The sequence below is a fragment of the Apteryx mantelli genome, chromosome 2 (genome assembly GCF_036417845.1).
Source record: "Apteryx mantelli isolate bAptMan1 chromosome 2, bAptMan1.hap1, whole genome shotgun sequence".
NCBI classification, from domain to species: Eukaryota; Metazoa; Chordata; class Aves; order Apterygiformes; family Apterygidae; genus Apteryx; species Apteryx mantelli.
In genome coordinates, this window is record NC_089979.1 from 70,577,629 (window position 1) to 70,595,835 (window position 18,207).

General features: G+C 43.8%; 1 protein-coding gene across 1 annotated transcript; it reads left to right on the plus strand.

Moving 5' to 3' along the window:
• Window positions 1-9,569: 9,569 nt before the first annotated feature.
• Window positions 9,570-11,902, plus strand: LOC136991332 (N-acetyllactosaminide beta-1,6-N-acetylglucosaminyl-transferase-like). Its single transcript, XM_067292164.1, has 2 exons — window positions 9,570-10,495; window positions 11,701-11,902. Exons 1-2 carry the CDS (start codon window positions 9,570-9,572, stop codon window positions 11,900-11,902), a joined length of 1,128 nt encoding a protein of 375 aa, XP_067148265.1.
• The last annotated feature ends 6,305 nt before the right edge of the window (window positions 11,903-18,207 follow it).

The window sequence follows — 18,207 nt, forward strand, 5'->3', positions numbered from 1 at the left end:
GGAAGAATTTCCACTGCTAGAAAGAAAAATGAGGCTGTGCAGAACTGGCCAACTTCCTCCAGATGTGGGCAGCCAGCATTTATCACTAGTCACAGATTATATTACCAAGCGGCTTGTTACTACTCAGCAAGAACCTGATGAGGTCTAACAGTAGCAGATGTCTAACAGGCTGTTTCCTTAGCAGATCTGGAGTACAAAACGAGCTGTGCACAGAATGATGGGAAAACTTTGCATCCAGAAATGTTTTGGGAGACTCTGGAGTCCTACAAACCAGGGAGCACCTTGCCACTCCTCACTAACTGATGGTGTGGGAAGGAGACTCAACCAGACTCACAGGGACCCAACCGGCTGTCTTTCTGAATCAGCATCAAAGGCACTTGGATCAATAGCTCTCCATGTTACCAATTTACAACAGTCAGTAATGCGTGTAGCAAGTATCCTTGAGAACTTTATGTTTGGGCACAAAGAAAAGGATCTCAGCCAACTTCTTGTACAGAGCTTTTGGGAAGAGACAAAGTGGGAACATTTGAACTACAGAGAAACCTAAGAAACAAACAAACAAACAAAAGCTCAAAGCTCATACTCTGGGTATGAGAAAATTTGCAGCTTCTAAAGCAAAAAGACTCAGAGAAGTAATGGCATGTGGGAGAACTTTTTAAGGACAAGTCCTGGTTTGTTTCTACCTAAACCTAATAAAAACTCTGTCCCACCCAGAAAGACTCTCTAAAGACAACGGATACTTACCACAACCCTCTGAAAGAGGTTCCTAATAATTCACTGAAAGAAAACTAAGCAAAGAGATACAACAGACATCAAACTAATTTGCATCGATGATGTGAAAATACAGGAGAGGTGGAATATATCAGTAGGAGAACAGCTACAGATCTATCATTTATTGAAATATTTTTCTGCATGTTTAGAGTGAAAACTATCACACAAGTTCTTTTTCTTTCCAGAGCATTCTAGGACTATCCTGAGCTTACCAAAAAGTATGTAATGGAAATCAGCAGAGATGAGAAGAACATTTCTAAATGATGACAAAGTCCTTTTGTCAGTTTTTTTTTTATATATATAGTTCCTAAGTGTAATAGGACCCCTAGCCCACCTAGAGTCAAGCTAGGTGCTACTGTAATATCGATAATCATAGAAAATAGAGCTGGAAGAGACCCAGGAAATCAATTAGGTCATCCGCTGCTCCAGGTCTGGACCAGATGACCTGCAAAACTGCTGACAAAGCTATGCTTAACCTGCTCTTCAAAACTGTCACTGGGTGAAATTCCAGCCTCCTCAGACAATCTAATCCACAGTTAACTGTTTAGCACCACAAAGCTCCCCTAGTGGCTGATCTTCATCTCTCCTGATGCTATCTAAGTCCATTACCTATTGTCCTGTCCACAGAGAACACAGAAAATGCAGTGTCTCTCCCTTCCTATTTGCGTCAGGATTTGCTTCTGGGTTTGTTTTTTTACATATTTTAAGACTCTCTATAGATGTCCTTTTCTTTTGGAGGGGGGAAGAAATAATCATTCTCAGTCACTCCTCATATGCCATATTTTCTAGACCCCTCAGGGCTCTCTGCTCATTGCATACCTAGAGACAAGTTATATTGGTAGAATAAGAAGCAAGGTAATGTTAAATGCTTACTGGACCCATTTGAAATAAAAGGACTGATTCATTTAGCCACTCCCTCTTGCATGCTCAGACATCCATACCAGCAGGTAACACTTTTGGCTGGCCTTGCTCTGCAGAGCAGGTCACTCGCAACCTGCAGATGGGGTTGTTTTACTCCTCTGGCTGCAAAGGCACCTTGAACTGGGAATGTGGCTGGATGGTAGCCCTTGACCATGCAGGGACCTGGCAGAGAGTGTGCTTCAGGAGAAACTGCTCTGACCTGGCACCTCACTAAGGTTTGGATACTAAAATGTGGTACACTGCATTCTCCCTCTGGTTCCTGTTCCACACATTTCCTTTCCTTTCTGTTAGATACATACGTCAGGAAGTTAATTTTTCCCCACTAAACTAGAACTGAAATTGGTTTCTGACAATATCTTTAATTGACAGTGCTCAGCAGAAGACAAAATCTAAGCATCCGACAGTGGGCCAGACCAGCAGCATAGCTTCACCCACTGGCAGAAACCACTGGGGTTAATGTTCGTAAAGTTAAGCAAGTGCCCATATATTTGCAAGATCCATTGTGAGGTACCTTTGGGCACTCCTCTAGTGCAAATAATAGCTGCATGTGTACATTTGTATATTAATGTGCATTAATCTGCAACAAGAAAATGGATCTCTCTCTGTGCCTAATCACAGAATCACAGAATCGCTGAGGTTGGAAGGGACCTCTGGAGATCATCTAGTCCAACCCCCCTGCTCAAGCAGGGTCACCTAGAGCACATTGCACAGGATTGCATCCAGGCGCGTTTTGAATATCTCCAGAGAAGGAGACTCCACCACCTCTCTGGGCAACCTGTTCCAGTGCTCTGTCACCCTCACAGTGAAAAAGTTTTTCCTCATGTTCACATGGAAGTGTCTGTGTTTCAGTTTGTGCCCGTTGCCTCGCGTCCTGTCGCTCAGCACCACTGAAAAGAGTCTGGCCGAATCCTCTCGACACCCTCCCTTCAGATACTTGTACACGTTGATAAGATCTCCTCTCAGCCTTCTCTTCTCCAGGCTAAACAGGCCCAGCTGGCAAAAGACAGCTCAAGTCAGGATGCCTCCAACAGGTGAATGCAGCCAGGGAAGTGCACATGGGATGTGGCTATGGAGGATCCTCTGGTATCCCTCCTGGGAAACCTGCATGCTTGATCACCTCTCTGAAATGCCTGTACACCAATGCACGCAGCTTGGGGAACAAACAGGAAGAACTAGAGATGTGTGTGCGGTCGCAGGGCCATGATCTCATTGCCATTACAGAGACATGGTGGGATAGCTCGCATGACTGCAGTGCTGTCATGGATGGCTACGTGCCTTTTAGGAAAGACAGGCCAGGAAAGCGAGGTGGTGGAGTTGCTCTTTATGTGAGAGAGCAACTGGAATGTATTGAGCTGTGCCTAGGGGTGGATGAAGAGCGAGTCGAGAGCTTATGGGTAAGGATCAAAGGGCAGGCTAGCATGGGTGACACTGTTGTGGGTGTTTACTACAGGCCACCTGATCAGGAAGAGGAAGTCGATGAGGCCTTCTACAGACAGCTGGAAGTAGCCTCACGATCCCAGGCCCTGGTTCTCATGGGGGACTTCAGCCACCCTGATATCTGCTGGAAAGACAACACAGCTAGGCACAAACAGTCCCGGAGGTTCCTGCAGAGCATTGGTGACAACTTCTTGACACAGGTGGTGGAGGAGCCAACAAGGAGAGGTGTGCTGCTGGACCTCGTACTAACAAACAAAGAAGGACTGGTGGAAGATGTGAAGGTCGGGGGCTGCCTTGGCTGCAGTGACCATGAGATGGTGGAGTTCAGTATCCTGCGAGGAGGCAGCAGGGCACCAAGTAGGGTTGCAACCCTGGACTTCAGGAGAGCAAACTTTGGCCTCTTCAGGGACCTACTTGGAGGAATCCCATGGGTTAGGGCCCTAGAAGGAAGGGGTGTTCAAGAGAGCTGGTTAATATTCAAGCATCACTTCCTCCAGGCTCAAGAGCGGTGCATCCCTATGAGTAGGAAGTCAAGCAAAGGAGGCAGGAGACCTGCATGGATGAGCAAGGAGCTCCTGGCAAAACTCAACCAGAAGAAGGAAGTATACAGAAAGTGGAAAGGGGGACAGGCCACTTGGGAGGAATATAGGAACGTTGTCAGAGTATGCAGGGATGCGACGAGGAAGGCTAAGGCCCGTTTGGAATTAAATCTGGCTAGAGATGTCAAGGACAACAAGAAGGGCTTCTTCAAATACATCAGTAGCAAGAGGAAGACTAGGGAAAATGTGGGCCCTTTGCTGAATGGGGTGGGTGCCCTGGTGACGAAGGATGCAGAGAAGGCAGAGTTCCTGAATGCCTTCTTTGCTTCAGTCTTTACTGCTCAGGCCAGCCCTCAGGAACCCCAGATCCTGGAGGCAAGAGAGAAAGTCTGGAGGAAGGAAGACTTTCCCTTGGTGGAGGAGGAGTGGGTTAGAGATCATTTAAGCAAACCTGACACCCACAAATCCATGGGCCCTGATGGGATGCACCCACGAGTGCTGAGGGAGCTGGCGGACATTATTGCTAAGCCACTCTCCATCATCTTTGAAAGGTCATGGAGGACAGGAGAGGTGCCTGAGGACTGGAAGAAAGCCAATGTCACCCCAGTCTTCAAAAAGGGCAAGAAGGAGGACCCAGGGAACTACAGGCCAGTCAGCCTCACCTCCATCCCTGGAAAGGTGATGGAGCAGCTCATCCTGGAGGCCATTTCCAAGCATGTGGAGGAAAAGAAGGTGATCAGGAGTAGTCAGCATGGCTTCACCAAGGGGAAATCATGCCTAACCAATCTGATAGCCTTCTGTGATGGAATGACTGGCTGGGTAGATGAGGGGAGAGGAGTGGATGTTGTCTACCTAGACTTCAGCAAGGGTTTCGACACTGTCTCCCATAGCATCCTCATAGACAAGCTCAGGAAGTGTGGGTTAGATGAGTGGACAGTGAGGTGGATTGAGAACTGGCTGAATGGCAGAGCTCAGAGAGTTGTGATCAGTGGCACAGAGTCTAGTTGGAGGCCTGTAGCTAGCGGTGTCCCCCAGGGGTCAGTACTGGGTCCAGTCTTGTTCAACTTCTTCATCAATGACCTGGATGAAGGGACAGAGTGCACCCTCAGCAAGTTTGCTGACGATACAAAACTGGGAGGAGTGGCCGATACACCAGAGGGCTGTGCTGCCATTCAGAGAGACTTGGACAGGCTGGAGAGGTGGGCAGAGAAGAACCTCATGAAGTTCAACAAAGGCAAGTGCAGGGTCCTGCACCTGGGGAGGAATAACCCCATGCACCAGTACAGGTTGGGGGTTGACCTGCTGGAAAGCACCTCTGCCGAGAAGGACCTGGGAGTGCTGGTGGACACCAAGTTAAGCATGAGGCAGCAATGTGCCCTTGTGGCCAAGAAGGCCAATGGTATCCTGGGGTGCATCAGGAAGAGTGTTGCCAGCAGGTCGAGGGAGGTGATTCTCCCCCTCTGCTCAGCCCTGGTGAGGACACATCTGGAGTACTGCGTCCAGTTCTGGGCTCCCCAGTACAAGAGGGATGTGGCACTACTGGAGCAAGTCCAGCGAAGGGCTACAAAGATGATTAGGGGACTGGAGCATCTCTCTTATGAGGAAAGGCTGAGAGACTAGGCCTAGACTACACAAGTATCATTTATAAAATCCAGTCATACTTAGCTAAAGAAAACCAACTTCTCCATCAGAGCTAGCCTGCCCTCCATTAGAACATGTTTAATAATGGCCTACTTTCTCTACATAGGAGGATAAATGAGCAAGAAAGAGAATGCAGTGCTGATGCTCTTGAGCAGCTGACAAGGAGCTGTTTCCACAAAGGTAAGTACACATCCCTGTTGGAAACGCAGGGATTATTCAGAAAAGTGAGCAAAGGAGTACTCTGCTTTGGAGCATTAGTAAGTTCGCTTTGCAAAATGTGCTCTGCTGGTGACTAGGTAGTTTATGTATTCCTGCCTTTTTTAAAATCTAAAAGTCTACTGCCAATTCAGATAAAAAATGAAGTCCCCACAATGTAAGAGTTTCTATGTCTGAAACTTGAGAGCACAGCAAGACAAAAACAGATGAGAGTGTACTGTCTAGCCTCTGCTGTTTGTGCAGACATACGTGTTCACTGACTGTGTTTAGCTGGATTACTTGATGATTTTACCATACCATGTGAGCTGAGCTGGCATTTTCCTTGATGTGTCATTTCATCTCTCCTCCCATTTGCTGTGAGTGTGGGTGTGTTGTGACTGTTCAGTGTCAGCTTGTGTGCCTGGGAGCTCCTTTTTCAGGTAGGTTTGTATTTTCTTCTCTTTGAATAGCCAAATTATTGTTGACTGGGCACTGCAGAAGTGGCAGGGACTGCTGTGAACTGGAAAAAGGGGAGGACAGAAGAGAATATATAGGAATAAACTTTAACTGCTCCTGTGCTAAGACTCTCTTTCTCTGTATTATATATTGCATATATACCTTCCAGGTCAGGTGGGGCATGTGAGTAAGGCACATGTTAGAAAAGATCAGTGCCAGGCAGGGCTGCTCCAAGAGAACAGTTTTCTGGAGACTGTGCATACTGCACAGCATCAAAGAGCAGCACAAGACCAAGGCATTTTCATTACACAGTACAGCGAAAGACATCCAGCCAACCTTCCCTGTTTGGCAGTCCCTCCTCCAACCAGAGGACTTGAGCTGACAACCCTCCCAGCTCCCCAACTCTAGCTAGTGCAATAAGGTGTGAGGGATGGGGAGATCCTTTACTTGGGCACAAAACAAGGAACTGTGGCTACCTACACTTCCTAACCAGAAAAACTACGTTGAGGAGAAAGTGTTTATGTGCAGCAGCCTCTGCTGTGGTTGTAACAACAGGGCCAATTCAAACTGACAGCTTTAGTATGAGGGTCGTGAAAAGCAATATTATGATAGGGATGTTTTTGTTCTAACAATGGAGTAGAAAATGCCAGGTCACTCCAAGTAGACATGAAATGCATTTGATAACATTTGTCACTACTGGTCAAAGCCAAATAGGAACTTACAGCCTAGATGTGCAAATCCTGTGTATCTTGTTTTTTAACTTAATTAGCTAACAAATTAATTGAAACCAATTACCTATATTGATTAAGGCCAGGAGCTGTTTGCTAAGTACTAACTATATTCCTAAGATTCAGTTTCAATTGCTAATCTTACTGGGGAGTGTGTTTCCACTACATGGGCCATACTAAAAGCTCCTCTAATGCTAAAATGAGAATTGTCACAATGAAGGTCCAGGGGAGAATAAAAAGAAGCCACACTGCAAACCTTATTCAGCAGTAGTTTTCGTTCTACCAGCACAGTATTTTACAGTTGATCAGCCACCATAGACCCCTCTTATATAGCCTCAGTTGAATAGCATGGTAAATTTGATCTTCTATTATCTTTTGCCCAGCAACATTTTTTTGCACCCAAAACATGCTGAGGTCCAGTGTAATCTGCAACAGAAGACAAGGGCGTCATGAGGTCTCCTGCCATCCTACCATTCTTTCACTGATATTTGCCATGCTATGGTTCAGATTTACATCTAGATTTGGCTGCATCTGAACTTTGCTTCAGATGACATTGCAAAATTGACAACCTACTAACACCTCAGAAAGGGTCCTTCATATTAAGGTGGCCCATGCGACTTGTAGACTCTATTTCTTTATTTCCCTGCTCTTTTTCTAATTTCTGCCCATAATCCAAGGCATGGATTATACCAGATCTTATTTCACAAAGATCAGTACAAGGTAGAACTAGTAAAAAAAAGGTTTTGAGCGCTTGGTCTTCCATAGCAATCGTTTGGCATGTATGTTTTCAGATTTTTAAATAACACCCATGCCAGAGAATCTAGGCATCAGGTTTAAAAAGCACCACAAAGCAAGTATTCTTCCTTCCCTGAAGCCAGTAGAACCAAAGGATCATGGATAGTCTGGATGGTGCAAGGATGTCGCAACAATGTCTGTGCATGAAAAAAAAACAACACAGAAAAGCTAAATTTAACACCAAAATATTGCACTTCATTCCTATAATGAGCAGGCCTATTTTTTTCTGAATGTAGCTTTCTATTTGTTACAGACCATACTAGTAATGGAAACTTCTAACACCTAAGACTATATAGCCTTCTTGGATATAGTTTTGTTTTTTTAAGTTCTTAAAAGTCTTCCTAGCTGTGCAGCAGTCTACATAGTGCCTAAAATACAGAGCATTTGGGCAGTTTCAAAGGCTCTTGGCTCAGCTGTCAGCTCATCTCTCTAAATCCTCTTTTAACAAACTGTATTGTTGGGCTCTGACAACATTTTCCAGATCACTTCTCAGCAGTGTCAAGCGAGTAGCTGTTATTCCCTGGGACTTTGCACACCTGTGTTCCAGGCCCTCGGCTCCATCACAACAGTCCTCCGTCCTCCGTCCTCCATATGATGATGGTGTTTTCGCGAAGACGACTGCATGGGAACCTCAGTGTGACCACAGCTATCCCTATTTGTCCCAGCTGATCTTTTTCCTGGAGCTTTTAAAAGTGTCAGCTAAGAAGCTGTTCACCTCATCCCAGTGTGGAGCTGCTTGTCTTTGAAGAATCTCTTGCTTAACATCATGGGGCAATCTTGATGGGCAGGTCTGTCTCGTGCCCTGCACTGGTGTCCATCTTGGCAGACCATCTGGCCACAAATATTTACAAAGTTTGTTCAGTGTCTCTCTCCTCATTGCAGCTTCTGATTATAGCTGACAGGCTGGAATCACAGCCTGCAGCCTTCAGTCTTTTTGAGCCAAGTCTCCTAGAGACTGTTTGGGATGAGGATGGAAGAAAAGCACCGGACCTGCCACTGCCTGAAGTAGCTTGTCTGCACGAACTGGGATGTAGATGAAAAGTATTCTCTCCTTTGCTTCACAGCATGCTGGATTGCCCAATAAAAACATGTATCAGCATAACCTCGGATCAGCTGATACTGCCTCAGTGTTATTTCATGTTGGAGCAAAATGACATGATGTTGGAAAAAGCTTAACTCCCTCAAACATGCTGTCTCATAGCAGCAGATCCATATTAACAGACTCACAGTTCTCCCAGACAGTGGTCCAAGGCAGCTTGACTCCTGGAAGAGAGAGTTACTAACTACTTTGCTTTAGGCAAAGCCATGCCACAGTCTGTCATCAACCAAGCATGTTGCTGCATCAAATGCATGCACAGTTCTTAGAAACAAGGATGTCTCATTAGGGAGCCTAAGGTTAGCTTAAATAGTTTAAATAGTAGGTTTTTCTAACCTGGTTCCTTGTGATGGATGTAAGCCAGAAGCTCACCACAGCTCAACATTTAGCAGAAACTATTTTGCTGTACAGCAACAACAGATTTCATATTTACAAATAAGGATTCTTCTGTTTTTTATAGGTGACTTGTTGGCCTTATATGGTAGCATGGTGTGCTGAACAAACCTTTCATAATTATGAAATACCAATGACTGAAAAACTTGAATGGTTCAGAAAAAAAGTCCCTGAGACATCAAGTGAATAAAAAGATAGAATTACACAAGATGTAAATATGAAGTTTTCCTGTCACACAGTGCACACATAAGGGAAAGGAGGGAGGGAGCAGTTTAGAACATAACCACAAATTGAATTCAGGGCCACTGTGAAATATATAGCACTGGATGTTCTTTGACAACACAGTAATATGTATTGTCTGTTTAATCTTTAGGGTGCTGTGCAGTAGCTTTCATCTGCAAGTCATTCACTACTTATGCTGTTTTCACATTAACGATGACTAAGAAACTGTATTAAAAGGATAACAGCTGTATATTATGCATCAGACTGACACATGTACTCTCCAGCAAGAGCAAATGCAGCCAGCAAAGAAAGCTGTTGTGTGGTATCTGATCTGACGTCTTTGCAGTATTTCAGGTGGGATATTTTAAAGTAGCAATGAATACACTCAGACATTGTTTCTTCGCTGTTCTGATTCTCAGTGTTTCACTTCTATTTGTTTTCTATACTGTTAATTTGCATGCACAAAAATCTCTTAGGATACTGAACCTCTCAGTGAGTTCAGCTTTAGCAGAAGCCTGTAAAGCACTTAATGAAGATAAGGCATTCTTTCTGAAGGAAAACACTTTGAAAACATCATTTAGAAAATCCAATTGCACAGAGTACGTCATACAGAATCACTACATCACCCGCGCCCTCTCGGCGGAGGAGGCCGCCTTCCCCGTTGCCTACATCATGACCCTGCATAAGGAGTTTGAGACCTTCGAGCGGCTCTTCAGGGCGGTGTACATGCCCCAAAACGTCTACTGTGTCCACGTGGACCAGAAGGCACCAGCCGCCTTTAAGCAGGCGGTGCAGCGCCTGGTGGGCTGCTTCCCCAACGCTTTCCTCGCCTCCAAGATGGAGCGGGTGGTCTACGGCGGCATATCCCGCCTGCGGGCCGACCTCAACTGCATGAGAGACCTGCTGGCCTCCGCCGTGCCCTGGAAGTACCTGCTCAACACCTGCGGGCAGGACTTCCCCTTGAAGACCAACCGGGAAATCATCCAGTTCCTCAAGGGCTTCAGAGGCAAAAACATCACCCCCGGCGTGCTGCCGCCGGCCCACGTCACTGCACGCACCAAGTACGTACACAGGGAACAACTATATCCTTTCTTTTCTTTCATGCTGTGGACGTTTGTACATAAAGCACCCCCACCTCACAATCTTACCATCTACTTCGGCTCTGCGTACATTGCAGTCACCCAGCCCTTTGTGGAGTTTGTGCTCCAAGACCAGCGTGCCATTGATTTATTGGCATGGTCTGAGGACACCTACAGCCCTGATGAGCACTTCTGGGTGACGCTCAATAGGATTCCAGGTGAGTCCACCCATATTTTTGTTTTCTATAGATACATAAGCTTCACACACACATGCACATATGTGCACCTGCACATACACAAACACACACACATATCTCAGGCTGATTTTGATAAAGCCTAGACAAAAAAGTGAATCAGATCATAATTTATATACCAGCTTGATCTATAAAATAAGCTTACTTGCCCTTCATGTCCACCCTTCTGACCATTCAGGGAGATATCATTCTGTGCCATGCAGTATATGCATTACCTCTTTGCATCTTACCAGAAGCCCAAAGGATCTTAGTTCTCATTGAAATCTTTGGAATTTTCAGCTGATTCAAGCCCTGTAAAAATCTGAAATAAAGAAAAGGGAAGGAGCAAAGAGAAAGATAACTAATTTAAGCTATGTAAGTATTATAGTGAAGGCGTTCTCTACAATATGCTTTGTTGGGGGCGGGGAGGGAGAGATTTTATTTTTCCACAAATAGAAGCAAATTCCTCCCTTTCTCTGACTCCAGAGTCAGAAAATCTGATTTCAGATCCACAAAAGAAATGTTGGAACCCTGGAGTCCCAGCCCCTTTATAGACACAGCATCACTCAGATACTGATTCTCAGAATTCCCTGTGAGGCTAGAAATGGAGGCACAGAAGCACTAAAGGATTTAGGTGCCTAGGACATGCTCATGCCAAGGAGTTAGGCACCCGAATGCCCTTAAAAATACAAACCCACACTTGATCAGTGCCAGCCAGCTCCCTTCCTCCAGAGCCAGGGATCACAAACAGCTAGCACAGCCCTGCTACCAGTCTGCTGGTGCAGTCCCAGGGTGGGGGCCCTGCTTGAGTTGTCCAAGAGCTGCAGGTGCTCCAGAGCCCAAGCTTGGCTGCCTCAGGTCCAGGCAGAGTTATGACTTGATATTCTTTCTGCCTTGCTGAAAGTGTGAGATGGACACCCACAGGCTTGGAGAACACACAGCTAAGTGAAGTTTTCTGAAAATCTGAGCCCTGAGAGAGGATGTAGTCTCTGTACTATGTACAGACTAGATATATTGCTGCCTTGTACTAAAGAATGATTGGAGAAGCAGGATATCGTATAAACAATATATATATACATCATTGAAGCCCAGCAATGGGAACTCAAGAAACTGTTTTCTTCATCTGTGGTTCTGTAGGGTGAAGACTAGGCTGTTGGTACGAAAGAAAAGGGTGCATGTCTGGGATAAATCCAGTAAGCCTGGGAACTGGAACAGCAACTGGCAGGGTATTTTGTATCTGCTCCTATTCTCTTCCCTCCTCTCAAGCTCCACAAAGACAGGAGGAAACAGCACAGCTGTGTGTAAGGATCTGAATCTGCTTCTAGGCGTCACAGGCCTCTTTGTGGGCACAAACACACACACCAGCTCTCCTATAACAGCTACAAACAACATGTAGTCATAGGTACTGCCTAAATTCCATTGTACAGGCTCAAGGATTCATTCAGAGAAACAGAATTAGAGCTAGTATTTTCATCTTCTACCTTATGTGTTTCTAATTAGTTTTACCTTGTTCATATGACTGGGAGAAGGGTTGGAAGATGCACAGGACTTCTCTGCAATTCACACTGCTTTTAAAAGAACCTATTGTTCCTGAGTCCCTGGAGTTTCATGGCAGCCCAAAGTAAAGATATGAGCAATGGAAGCAAGGATAAATCTCTTCTCTTTTCTTTACAATTTTCACCCTCCCCCGTTGTAATTTTTGGAGAACAAAAACTGGGAGCACTAACAAAGAGTCAGAGCAACTATTTAAGCTAAGCAGCAGACTGTAGATGTTTCTTGCAAGGTCAGTCTGCTTTGAAATAATCATATAACTCTATCTGAGAATAGCTCTTCAATCGCTACATTTTACAACTGGCAAGCACAAGATAACAGCAAGTGATTACTGAATTAGATATGTACTGTGTAATCAACATCATCATCATCTACTATTAGCTGGTAGTTAGCTGACTTTTTCAGGAAGCTGGTTGCTGTGATCTTATCATAGACCATTGCCTCAGAAGCAATAAACCTGGGACCGGATATATTCTCCAGAGTGGGAGAGGTTCAGATGGGCACCATTTGTTGCACTGCACTCTTTGGCTTACATAGACTGTGTATTTCACTGTTTTTTTCCATCATTGCCCGCTTTCCAGTTTTGTACACTGGCATAACACTTTTGTGCTTGTTCTCTTTGCATCTGAAAGAGAAATTTGGAAAAGATGGAACATTCCCACATTAAATATGTTTTCTTCCTCTTCCATGTTTCCCTTCCCTCACAGTAGTGTGACAGAAGTGGCCAAGCAACTCTGACGGACATACTCTAGGGGCTGCTGTTGTCCAGAACTTTGAATGCAAGCTACTAAGTGCAGCACAGGGTGCCAGCCTCTTGCCTGAACGTATCTGAGTCAGATCCAGAGCACCGAGTGTCTCTTGCAGCGAGAAGTCCCCTTTAATGCGTGAGGTATTAGCTTAGGACTCATTTTCTGGTTCTCATAAAAACTTTCTGTGCAAGTTTGACCAAGACACTTCCTTTTTGCTTTTCATGCATATTAAAGGGATGTAATAGCATCAGCCAGTAGTCTAGCTGCTATAACAGTTGGAGGCCTTCAGACATGAAGAGAGATCATTTAAGGACCAGTTTGGATGTACAGCATATTGCGAAAAAACTAATCCAAACACATATTTGTAGTTGAAGACAGCCATGATCTCCTCAGTTCAGATAAATAATAAGAAAAGGTTGTTTGGTCCCCAAATTTGAAAATAACAAGCTTATTACCCAGAGCCATGAAATGAAGACCAGGATTTTCTTAGCCCCCTGAAGGCTCTTGACATTCAGTTCCCATTCAGTTGATTTTCAGATAACAGTCTTATCTTTGGTATTTATCTTAGGCCACTTATCTCCCATGTGATTCCTATGTGACAGAAGAATCTTGAAACTCATTTTTCAGATAAGGAAGAGAAACACAGAGAAATTAAGGGAAAGTATTTACAAAGTATTTAGGCCTGAAGTGACTAGCCCTAAATCACTTCCCCAAGGTCATGCAAGAAGTGTAGAACACCTCAGTGCAGGTTAGTGGAACCAAAGCTCCTAAGTCCCAGTCTAGCAGCACAATCACTGCTCCATCTTTCACCTCTGTGCTCATGAGGATCAAAAAGAAGATTCTGGGAGCCATAACAGAGGTGTACATTCACAGTTAATGCCACTGAAACCCTTAATGTGGCTATACTGAAACCTGTTCCAAGCCAAAACACTGTTCCTACTTTCATGAAATATGGTCACAGCATAAGCATGGCTTCTAGAAGTTCTGCTGGGATTCAGGCAATCTCAGGGGACAATTCTTCAGGGTGCACACTGATATGTGTGTACATATATATACATATGTATATATACACACACATGCTGGCCCACTAGTAACTTACACATTGTTCAAGCAGGACTATAAATGGTGGGAGAAGTAATATCAGCACTTTTGCTTCACTGATACCAACACACTTTACCAGGGAGATCAGTGTTATTATTTCCAGTTCGCAGAAGAGGAAGCAAAGTGATATGCCCAATGTCATAAAATGGACTATGGGCAAAACCAGAATTAGAGGACTGGCACCTGCTTCCTAGTCTAATGCTGTGTCCATAGGATTAAGCTGCTTTTTAAGAACAGGCTCATCTGCAGTGAGGTTGCATAGTCCCTTCTGCACCAGTCCCCTTCAGTGACAGTGAGCCATTAGCCTGGCTCAAGCCACCATTTACAATTCCACCTGATTAAAGGCAGCGCAGGGTGTGGGACTCTGTGTGTCCACTACACACAGTACAACTCTGCTTATTTACTTCTCTCTTCAATTTTACATGGGAATATGTACATGCAATACATGTGAATTTAAAGACCAGTTGCTCCGGTAAGAAAAATGCCTAATATGAAAGCCCATTGCCTTTGCTCCCAACAAAGGAAGTCTATTTCCTCTTTTGAAACACACAGGCTGCCATCTGGCCTGGAAGTGTCATTCTGCTCTGGCTGAATGGTTGCATAAAATTCAGTTCCAACTCTTTTGTACCTCTGCATGTGCAGAAAAACCAATGTGAAGAGGAATGGGAAAGAGTTTACTAATATGCAGGTTTCTGCTTTGGCTCCAGGATTTTATTAAGGCTAGATAGTAGGGAGACACTTTTGAAGGTACTTAGGCACCTTGGCATCCTTATGACTTTGACCTCTTGAACATGCCAAGCACTTAGAAAAATCAGTCTTCTGCCTTAAGTTGGAGACCTAAAGCAAATAATGTCTTTCACAACTGTTTTGTGTGCTTCAGTTCCCAAGTAGTGATAACGAGCTTCTCCAGAGCTTGCAAAAGTAACTGTCCTGCTCCTCCCTGAAACATAAAAGGACATTTGCTTTGGGCAAGCCACAAGTGGATGACTTACACCCATCTCATGCAGGTGAAAATTTCCAGCCAGTGGAGAGGCTGTGAGATACCAACCCAGAGAGACCTACTTCTGCCTGGCCTATGTCAGCCCCCCCACCCTTTCATCCCAGATGCCAAAGGGACAGTTGAAGGCAAATTCAGCTTTCTCACGTTTCCAGCTCTTCGTGCAGACAGCTGAGGGCAGCTCGATCCTGAAAAGGTACAGTGTAGCCAGCAAAATCCTCCCAGTGACACTGAGGCTCTCTTTGCTCTCCAGACACCACTGGAGCTTTCCCTTCCTTTGTGTGCTTTGAGAAAAGGGTCTAATATTTACACATGTCCTGCCTTGGCAGGTTATGTTGCTATTAGGAGCTTACCAGATAGAACACTCTGAGACACAAAAAAAATCCGGGGGTCTGGGTTTCTTTTCATTAATGAAAGACAAAATAACCTCTCTGAGCGTAAAATTAATCTTGTTGATGAGAACCTGCTATCACCATTTGCCCATTTGTAAAAAGGCATAACTGAATGTCCAATAGCCAGATGCCCCACTGCTGTCTCTTGTGGAGTCTTTATGCTTGTTTGAAGGGAGCATAAAATGCACACAAGAAAGAGAATTTTATATGCACTAGTCACAGACAGAAATGATTGCACGGTCATGCAAAATAGTGTTGCATTAGGCTCTATATTTTTAACCTAAGTGCAGCAAGCAATCATGAAGACAATGCCAAAATTGTATCCAAAAAGCTTTTCCCTCATTTACTATAAAGCGGTTAATATTTTCCAAAACCTGACAGTTATTTTTTCTAGTGGCAAGTAATGAAGTGAAAGTTAGGAAAGTTGAATGAATATGTTTAGTTGAACTAATATATTCTTTACACTTGACAAACAGCTCTTAAAAGCAAATGAATCTGGTAAATAGAGAGCTGGAACTGACAGAGTTTTACAACTGTTTGGGGTGATTTACAGAAGTGGTACCACCTTGTTTACAGAGCAGAGGATTATTTGTGATTTGCTGTATGACATTCACAATACAGTACTTGTAATGGGTCTAACCCTCTACCCAGACAAAGAGGGTATTACTCACACTTGGACACACTCACGTGTTAGTTCTAAGGGAACATGGGGTACGCAGCATGCCAGGTCACTGCCTGGCACAAAATAAGACAAACTTTTGCATCAGCTTGAATACCAGTAGTTGACTATCAGAGGAGGCAACCCACAGTGTTTTGTGCAAGCACTATAGCACACAAGTCCTGACCATTCCTTGACCTGAGTGGGTAGATTGGAAAGAGTCTCAGAGCCTCCAGGCAGCTTGCCTGAGAGCATAGGTATCTGGGGACACCAGCAACCTCAACCTGGTATCTTTGAGTGAGGTTCTTTCTCCTGTTGCTGCTAATCTGATATGGAAATTGGAAAGCCATGGAAGATGACTTTGCATTCTGCCTTCTGCCTGCTGTTCCAAATATTCATCCAGCTTTTTACATAATTGTATATTGTGTCTATCTAAGTGCAAAGAATCAGACTCACCTCACTTCTCTGAGCTGGATGAAGGTTGCTAATATATTCCTTCTGTGCAGGATCAGGGAGGAGCCAAACTGACAGATAATTTTGTTTGCAAGTGGAGTCTTAAACTATCCCCAAACTTCTAAACTATATCTGTGCCATTCTGATGGCAAGCCCTTGGCTGAGAGCTGAATGGTAGACACAAAGACAAGAAAGATAGTTGGCATACAGTATGTCTCATATAACACCAGACATGTGGCTGGTAATGCTGTGAGTTAAGCTAGTACTCTTTCAAGACAGATGGAAGTTCTCTTTGTTAAAAATTCACTGCAGTTGATCTGAAGCAGTAGCTTCATATTCAAACTAGAGCTAGTGGCTCTCAAGGAACACTTCATTCACATCCCTTGGTTGTGGGTCAGAGATACAAGAGTAACACCAGGAAATTCTGAGAAGCATTGCTAGCACATTAAGAAATCACACTCGCCAATTCTGTATTATTTTTTTTTTACATGGACATTTGCTTGTACAAAATACCTGTAGGTTTTTTTTCAGACAAGTTAGCCTGCACTGAACTTCTTGCTGCAGCAACTTAATTATTTCCACTCACAACTACTTCAGTACCTCTCCATTCCACTGTCATTTGTAGACAGATTCTTAGAATAATGTTTTCTGCAATGCATCATACTAATCATACATCATACTAATATGCACCATTGTGGTTGAGTTTTTCTACCAAAATTTTTCTTTTCCTTAGGTTAGTGCCCACCCTCCAAAAGACAGATAGACAGACAGAAAGGCAGAAGCTTTTTAAAATGATTCCAAAAGGCAAAGCTATTTGCATAAGGTATGTTCTAGAAGAAAGTATTTTGTACCTATGTATGCAGCATTATTCATGTAATTACTCATGTACTTGTTCATATTCCCCATTATTTTAATGAGACATCCTGATTGAGCAAGAACTTTTCATAGGAATAAGGTACACAAAACAGGGACTTTCCGTGACCGGTATCAAGTGTTATGACAGCAAAGCTGTTGCAATCTAATAATCAAAACCTTTCTCTTTTGCAAAACCTACCTAAAGGAAGGTGTGGCAATACAGTAGTGGCAATCACAAATACACCTTCCGCATGGCAGAATTTTCTGAAATATTACTTTTGTCTTCTATCTACCACTCAGAGATTACAATTCACCTGTAAATGATATGACTTAAAATATGTTTTTATCTGTATGCAATATGCATATACAGATGCATTATCTGTATGCAATATGCAGTCATTGCAATTTAAGTACCACTTTCAATAGGAGCAGTCATTTGCTTCATACCAATTGTTTGCTTCATGCAACAGTAGCTATTTTTTGTTTCATAAAAAAAACACTACTTACTGATGACGGTGTAAAGATATGTCTTAAAGAAGGTTTTTTGAAAAGCCACAACTAATAAGTGAACTTGCACTCCTGTGCTTGATTCTCTTCTTGTTTATCTTCACATTTATTACACACTAGTGTAACAGGCTTCAAATAGCATGACTCCTGTAAGAACAAAAGCAGATGAGAGCAATTTAAGGAAAAAATTTTTTTTTCTAAATTCTAGCATCAGGTAATGTCTATCAGAATTCATGCATTTTAACCCAGCTGCAGTAACAGATCCTTTTCTTGAATATAAAGTTCCTGGGAGATACTGAGCAGCCTACAGCGCTTGTTTTTGTTAGAGGGAAACTTCAATTAGCCACCTGAAAATGTCGTCTCCTTTCATCTATGTGCAAATTCACTTGAAAATTCTTTTAACCACACCTAAAGTTGTGTTATATGTGTTGAGGGACA